The 8,170-nt window shown below is 46.5% G+C and overlaps 2 protein-coding genes across 2 annotated transcripts in view; both read right to left on the reverse strand.

Moving 5' to 3' along the window:
- LOC100950001 (forkhead box protein I3-like) overlaps positions 1 to 2,541 on the reverse strand; it is a 6,106-nt gene extending 3,565 nt beyond the window's left edge. The window contains exon 1 of the mRNA XM_003793764.1: positions 2,407 to 2,541. Within this exon, the coding sequence (XP_003793812.1) occupies positions 2,407 to 2,541 (135 nt within the window). The remainder of the gene's footprint in view (positions 1 to 2,406) is intronic.
- A 2,918-nt stretch (positions 2,542 to 5,459) lies between these two features.
- LOC100950317 (melanoma-associated antigen B4-like) lies at positions 5,460 to 6,440 on the reverse strand. The gene has a single exon (XM_023515455.1). It carries the CDS (start codon positions 6,438 to 6,440, stop codon positions 5,460 to 5,462), a length of 981 nt encoding a protein of 326 aa, XP_023371223.1.
- Positions 6,441 to 8,170: the final 1,730 nt, after the last annotated feature.

Consider the following 8,170-nt stretch of genomic DNA (forward strand, 5'->3'; position numbering starts at 1 on the left):
TCATTGTTGTTGGGCGGGTCTGGGCTGGGGATTCGAACCCGCCACCTTAGGTGTACGTGGCTGGCACCTTAGCCGGTTGAGCTATAGGCGCCGAGCCTCTTGAGTCATTGTTGTAAGCGTGCCTGTTACCCAGATAGTGTGTTATTTTATCAAAAAGACAACTGTACTTGAATGTTTATTGCAGTACAATTAACAATTGCAAAGACGTGGAATCAACCCAAATGCCCATCAGTTCATGAATGAATTAACAAAATGTGGTGTATGTGTATCATGGATTACTCCTCAGTCATGAGAAATGATGACTTAATGCCTTTTGCAAGAATTTGGATGGAACCGGAGCTTATTATCCTAAGTGAAATACCTACAGAATGGATAAACACCATGTGTACTCACTATTAAATTGGAACTTTGGAATTAACTGAATCAGATAAATTTTTTGAGCCCCTGATCTTTTTTTTTTCTTTTTTTAAAGACAACCTCTCATTTAGTCACCCGGGCTATAGTACCATGGCCTTAACTTAGCTCAAAGCAACCTCAAATTCCTGGGCTCAAGCAATCCTCCTGCCTCAGCCTCCTGGGTAGCTGGGACTAGAGGCATGCACCACCATATCTGATGAATTCTTCTATTTTTTGGTAGAGATAGTGTCTTGCTTTCGCTCAGGCTGGTCTCAAACTCCTGGGTTCAAGTGATCCTGCCACCTCAGTCTCCCAGAGTGCTAGGATTATAGGTGTGAGCCACCAGGCCCAGCTGAGCCCCTGCTTTTTTGAAGTTATCTGACATTACAAGCATATATATGTGATTCTGTCATCAAAATATTAATTCTTTTTTTTGTTATCCAAACCTCCCACTTATTTTGATACTTTTGCTGCTCTGGCTGCATATAAAGCCTTTCTTTTTATTGCCTATGACACATTTTGCAGTCATGAGAAGAAAAGTGAATTAAGGGACAAGGTCAGTCTCAGGCTGGGAAAAATGGAACAGTGTGAGATTTCAACTAAGTCAGACCAGGAGTCTACTCCCAGCCCTATCAGTACTAACTGTCTTAACAGGGGGATGTCATTGAACTTTTTGAGCCTCAGGCTGGCTATCTACAAAATGGGCTTGGTAAAGCTTGTCCGGTAGAACTGGCAGGATGTGTGTAATGAATGGGAAGCACTTGCCAGTGACCAGCATATATTGGATCCCTTCCTTCTGCTGACTGGTGAATGCATTTTCAGACCAAAGATTTCCCCTCTCTTAGACCTGATATAAAGAAGGGAGGGAGGGTGGTGCCTGTAGCTCAGTGGGTAGCGCACCGGCCCCATATACCAAGGGTGGCATGTTTGGACCCAGCCCTGGCCAGCTAAAACAGCAGTGGCAACTGCAACAAAAAATAGCCAGGCAGTGTGGTGGGCACCTGAAGTCCCAGCTACTTAGGAGGCTAAGGCAAGAGAACCGCTTAAGCCCAAGAGTTTGAGGTTGCTGTGAGCTGTGATACTGTGGCACTCTACCAAGTACGACAGAGTGAGACTTTTGTTTCAAAAAAAAAAAAGAGGAGGGAGAGCCTCCCCTGAAAGCCCTGCTCTGAGTCTTCTAGAACTGATATCAAAGGGTAAGGGTAGGTCATGATAGTTTGTTATCCCCTCTATTCAAAGGAATGTGGTTCTTGCTGTTCCAATTCAGGTTTTCTGATTTCACTGTTGGCAGAGCTTGGGACTCACCTCATTTTTGACCTGAGGACATCTCATAGTGAGGCCTACACTTTCCTGAGACCCAAGAAGAGGGTATGAGGATAACTTTAGCAGGGTACGCACCTGCCAATGGTCTCACAAGGAATGAATGAAAGCTGTGGCAGGCTGGTTGAGGCCCTGTGATGGGTACTTGCATGTAGAGTCCCAACTCAGGGTCCTCAATTTAACTCCTCAGCAAACTTGAGTCCTTCCTCTGTTGATGGAGGTGGAATTACCAACCTAAGATTGAGAGCTTCACTTCTTTGTTACCACTGAGTAAGAACTGATGGATGGCTCCACCTGACATTTCTGCCTGGGGTCTTCAGGGGCTAACAGTAGGGGAGATTCTGTGTGGCTCCTACTGATCTGGGGCGTGTGGTTGCACGCTCTTCAGTGTCCTCACCCTTCCTCGCGGCACATGCTGGAAATCCTCCCTGTCTTGACCTGAGTCTTATCCCTTCATACTAAAGCCCCCAATTCCCCGATAAATACACTCTAGGAAGAAGTGAAATTTGCCTCATATTGCCACAGCTGCTCACAGTTTCCCCAGACTAATAGCAGCGGGAAGAATCCGTGTTGCCCCCACTGTTACAGAGTTGGTGGTCCCCGTCTTCAGGGTTCTCTCCTTGACTTCTGGAACAACTTGGAACCCTTGTTTTCTAATTTGAGGCAGCCCTCTTTGTTAAGTTTCCTTACCACCATAAGATTACCTGGGAAGAAGTAAGCATGACTCCTCACATTGCCATGCTCAGGTCTGAAAACAGGGAGAGGGTCGTATGTGACCCTCTTCATTCTGGAAGGGGTCTCCTTATTGTCACTCAGTGTCATCATGTTGACTGCTGTTAATGAGCTAGTCTCCTCCCTCCACTAAAAGGGGCCTCTTCCATTAGTGCAAGGACTTCATGTCCCTGAGACCATCCTCTTTCCCCCCACCCCCGGGTAAATGACAGGTAACCTCAGCCTGCAAGCTCTGCCTGTAGTCTCCCAAGGTTGACTGCTGAGGCAGGACAGAATTTCTAAGGAAATTTCTGTTTTCTGTTCACCTCTGTGATATGTGCCTCATTCTTCATAAAAGATTTTTACCTTGACACTTGTCATGGCCTGGGAGTCTACCCTCTGCTGAAATGGCTGGTGAACTTGTCAGCCAAGTCTCTCATCTCCTTGAGATCCTCCAGGTAGAAGTCAGGGGCATATGAGACTGTCAAGTCTTCCTTAGGCCTCCCATGGCTAACAGCAGAGGAGGCACAAGGGGCAAACCTGTCATTTATTTTATTTCAAATTAATATGAGGGTCACGCCTGTAAGCCTAGCACGCTGGGAGGCTGAGGTGGGTGTATTGCTTGAGCTCAGGAGGTCAAGACCAGACTGAGAAAGACCCAGACCCACCTCTAAAAATAGCCGAGCACTGTGGTGGGCGCCTGTAGTCCCAGCTACTTGGGAGGCTGAGGCAAGAGATCACTTGAGCCCAAGAGGTTTAAGTTGCTGTCAGCTATGATGCCACAGTACTCTACCAAAGGTGACAAATTGAAACTCTGTCTCATAAAAAAAAAAGCAAATTAATATGAGGGTACAAATTTTTAGGTTACATTGTTCTCACTTCCAAGGTAAAGTTAAAGTTGTACAAGAGCCCCTCACCCCCTCACCCATGGGGCGTGCTGAACACCCTCCCAATGTGCACATTAGGTGAGATCATGCCACCCTGTTAGTTGTGAGGTGAACAGTTCTTAAGTCCATATGCAAGGTCTTTACCTTGACTCTGCACCCTTCTTAGGACTCTCTGCTGACTTGAGACCCTGGCTTTCAGACCAAAGTCCTCACCTTCTTGGGATCAGAATTGGAATTCAGTGGCAGCCACAAGCAGCCAGTATAGTTTAGGACTTCACAGGGATAACAACTGGGATATGCTTTTATATGACCCCACTGTTCAGGCAGGGCCCTTCCATCATCCTCATTCAGGCTTATGATACCTTCATTTCTATGAGAGTCTGGGACTTCTTCCTCTACTGACCTACAGATGCTGCTTTAGGACTATGTCCCTCAGAAGCCTTAAGAATAATGTGAGGAGCTGCTCAGACTGATAGCTCTGAGTCTGTCTGCATCCAAGAGAAGACCGGGATTGTCTGTACGATTCCCCCTTACATCCTGGTGTGTTGGTCTCCCCAGCCCTCGTCTTGGCTCTGTCTCTTGGATTAAATGCATCCCGGGAAATGCTACATACATGCATGCAAAGTCTAGAGCAGTTTCCCCTCTGCAAGCCTTGAAGAGAATGGCTCCTTGTCCTAGGAGTGGTGTGAGATGGGGAAGCTGCAGCAAAGGCAGGATTAGAGGTGGGCTGCCAGAAAAAAAATACATCGACTACTTCTCTTCACCAGTCAGACCTAAACTGACTTCTATTTTGATAGATTTACTTTCTATAGGGAATGTATTGTTTAGGATGATTCTGGAAGCCCCCGATCTTTTGCAATCATCTAACAGTGCAAATATAGATAATTAAACTGTCACTGAATGCTGTCTCTTTCATTTTTTGATTTACACCTCTCAATTACCTTAATGTTCTTGCTGCTATGGCTATGGATTCCAATCCAGTAGTTTGGGCACCACGACTTCTTTTTGTCACCTGAAATACATTTTGGAGTACTGAGAAGAAAATTAAAATAAGAGGTGGGCCTCAGGTTGGGAGGAGTGGAACAGTGTGGGCTTGAGAGTAATTCAGATTGGGGATCTAGTCCCAACTGTTGCTACTATTACTATGATCTCTGGCACACTACTAACCTCAAAGAGTCCCAGGCTCTCTACAGTGAAGTGGGTTTGATAAGCCCTATCTCCCAGGACTGGCAGAATATATGTAATGTATACAAAGCATCTTTGGCTATTCCTATTTTGTAGTGAGACATTACTGAGTGGCAATTATTGTGATGATGATTTGATTGGAGACATTACCACTTATCCAGCAGGGATTTTTAAAAAAATTCCAGGGCATCTTAGAGACTAGGCAACAATCTAGGACAAAACCCCACATTCAGCCAAAATTCTGCTTAGCAATGAAAACTGGGTAGTATTTTCCCTTCATCACCTCTTTATGATGAATTACACTTCTTTATGAAGGACAGGGTTTCTCACTCTCTTCCATGATGCTAGCTTCTACTAGAATCTACAATTGCAAAGGCAGGAGCTGAGTCTTCTTTGACTAAACATTCCCAGTACAAGCACGAGGACTTCCATAGAGCAAATGCTCAATTAAAGTTAGGGTGAAATAAGAGCCAGGGACAAGAGGTCTAACATTTTGCTTTTATTTTTCACACATGCTTGAATAACATAAACAAATCCCTATATCTTTTACATTTATGAGAAGAAAGGTTAAGTGGAGTAAAGAAAACCAAAAATTGACCAGTGTTTATCTTTTTTTCTATGTCTTCTTATTTCACCTCTTTTACTGTGGCATCTTTCACATTTCCGTAAATACTCCTATTTTAATGCCATATGACCTTTCTCTGGATTACAGAAGAGACCTAAGGATTTTCAATTCACATTTCAAAAAGAAACAAAACTCCTACTACTAAATCTTATTAACAGCAATAAGTATGGGTTCCATGTCATAGGTAAACTTATATTCTGAATCTAAATAAATTTTCGGTTGAAAGAAACACCAGTTAAAACACAAAGATTAATCAACAAGTTATTCATACATAACAAGAACAAAGGTTAACAGGACTTTTCAATCAGAAAGGAAAGAGACTGCCTCAGACCCTCCTAGCGGCGGGAGGAGCTGCTGCGTCTGGCCCTAGAACGCCCTCTAGCTTCAGAAGAGGTGCTGGGCTCTGCTGCAGCTTCGGCTCCACATTTCTCTTGCTCTTCTTTCAAAGCCTCCTCATAATGGGAAGGAAAGGCACTGGGGACGGTATCGTTGATCTTGGCCAGAAACTCCAGGACTTTCATCTTGCTGGTTTCTGCGTGAGCTCTGGGACCCCACAGGAATTCAAAGCGCGGAGGATCACTGTTGGGCACCTGCTGGTACACCAGGTACTCATCCTGCACCAGCTCTTCGGTGATAAGCTGTCGGGGCTCCCCAAAGATGAAGTGCTTCTTCCCATCATAGACCCCCAGAATATTCAGGAATTCCCAGATCTCTTCCTCGGAGGCAGAATTACCATTTAAGAAGATCACACCCAAGAGAGGCATCAGAAGCCCATTCTTGGGAAAGCTCCAGAGACTGCTCAGACTTCCATCATCCTCGAAGTCTAGCTTGCTGACAAGGGTGTAGGACTGACCACCAGGGTTGACTTCCTTCAGGTCAAGACCAAAGACCAGCTGCACACGCTCAGAAGCTCTCTTGAAGATCTCAGGGAAATGCTCCCTGTACCTTTTGTGGACAACCTTCAGCATTTCTACCTTTGTAATGGGCTCTTGCATTTTATACTTGTACAGCATGAACTGCACCAAGATCCCTGCCTTCCTGATTATAGGATCTCTTTGTGCTCTCTCAGCGGCAGCTGCAGCCTGGGAGGCCATTTTTCTCTCCTGACGTTTGCTCTTGCCACATTTCTTAGATTTTGTGCATGAAGCACCTGCAGCAAGGGAGCTGGGGGGAGTACTCCCCAAAGCAGAAGAGGAAGAAGCAGCTGACTCTTCTTTCTCTGCTGCAGCAGCCTGAGCACCAAGATTCTGGATCTCATCTCGAGCCTTGCGGCGTTTCTCACGGGCACGGAGCTTACTCTTCTGACCACGAGGCATGATGGCTGTGGTCAGTGACAGCAGGGGGGAGTGTGAGTAAGAGGATAGGTGGCTGATGTACCTGGAGGTGGGAGAATGAGATCCTGTCAGCACCTTCAGCAGGGACATGCCATCTTGGCTTTACTGAAGGCAACTTGACCCTGCAGGTTTCCCTGAGGACCCACCCCTCTACAAACCTACATGGCTCCTGTTCTGGTCAGCCTCTCCCCAAAACACCACAGAGGAACCATAAAACCCTTAGTATGTATCTTAGACAGCATCATGGGCTTACTGGGGTGATAGCAAGGACTGGGGCTTTCTGTCTTCTGATGTTTGTGGTCATCTCACTTCATTTTTAGAATTAGCATATCAACTTGTGGCAGGGCCTGAGTGACAGTCCTCTCTTCCTTTGAAGTTGACACCCTAAAGCTCCCCAGGACCCATCAGAAAGAATTGACAGGGTGCTTCAGTCCCACTGCCATGACAGGGGACACAAATTACTAAGAGTTCAGTGAGATCCTTTTCATCTTGGGTTCATTGGGGTCTTTAGCCCTCATTCAGGGTCCTCACCTTGGCTTAATGGAAGGTTGGGGCGGCGGAACCCGCCACCTCCGGTATATGCTCTACTCCTTAAGCCACAGGCGCCGCCTCCCCCCTTCTGCTCGCTGTGGCTACACATTTACACGAAGGGTCTCACCTCCCTTAGATGTGATATGAAGAAGCGGGGGGGGGGGGGGGGCGCCTGTGGCTCAAGGAATAGGGTATATACTGGAGGTGGCAGGTTCAAACCCGGCCCCAGACAAAAACTGCAAATAAATAAATAAATAAATAAAGAAGTGAGGAGAATACTCAATCTGACAGCCCTTTCCCGAGCTTTCTAGGACTGAAAACAAAGGGTTGGGATTGATTCTTTGTTATCTTCTCTGTTTAAGTTTTGACGGTCCTTTGAAATCTCACTTAAGAGTGCTCAACTGGGCAGCTCAGTCTTTTTCATGAGCTGAGGCATATGGCCTACTAGTAAGAGCCAACTTCCCTGAAACTCACTAGGAGGAAGTCAGGGCGGCCTTACCTGAACAAATGTGGTTTTCCCACAAGTGAAAGTTGTGGCAGGCAGATTACTGTCCCACATAGGATCCCAACTCAGCTTCTAAATTTGACTCATGTGAGGGCCCAAAATTCTTCCCTCTGTTGACACATGACCACCACCCTCAGATCAAAACCCTCACTTCCCCATTACCCTGAGTGAAAAATAGTGGGCATCTCTGCCTGACATTTCTGCCTGGGATCTCCCAGAGCTGACCTTAGGGAATATTCTGTGTGGCTCACACTAATATGGGGTGAAAGGTCACTGAAATCCCCAGGGTTTTTTTTTTTTTGCAGTTTTTGGCTGGGGCCGGGTTTGAACCTGCCACCTCTGGCATATGGGGCTGGCGCCCTACTCCTTTGAGACACAGGCACCGTCTAATCCCCAGAGGGACCCAGCCACTAACAGGAATCAAGGCTGTGTAACACTGAGTGATGATGAAGGGCTCTTCCCAGAAAGAAAGGAGCCAGGTACAGCCCCCCACCCCTGTTGTTAGACCTGGGAGACCGTAGCAGGTTGGCAGAAGTTGCCCTCACTCTTCCCACCGTGTTTAGAGAACTAGGTCAAAGGGGAAAGCTTCTGGTCAGCAGAGGAAGGATTTGCAGGTTGTGCCAAGTGTCATGGTAAAACCCTGGGGATTGGGCAGCGCCTGTGGCTCAAAGGAGTA

The sequence above is a fragment of the Otolemur garnettii genome, unplaced genomic scaffold (genome assembly GCF_000181295.1).
Source record: "Otolemur garnettii isolate 467f Iridium unplaced genomic scaffold, OtoGar3 scaffold00072, whole genome shotgun sequence".
Lineage (NCBI taxonomy): Eukaryota > Metazoa > Chordata > Mammalia > Primates > Galagidae > Otolemur > Otolemur garnettii.

Bases quoted from the DNA above. Each gene is read 5' to 3' on its own strand.
- LOC100950317 (XM_023515455.1), bottom strand. From the start codon at position 6,440: ATGCCTCGTGGTCAGAAGAGTAAGCTCCGTGCCCGTGAGAAACGCCGC.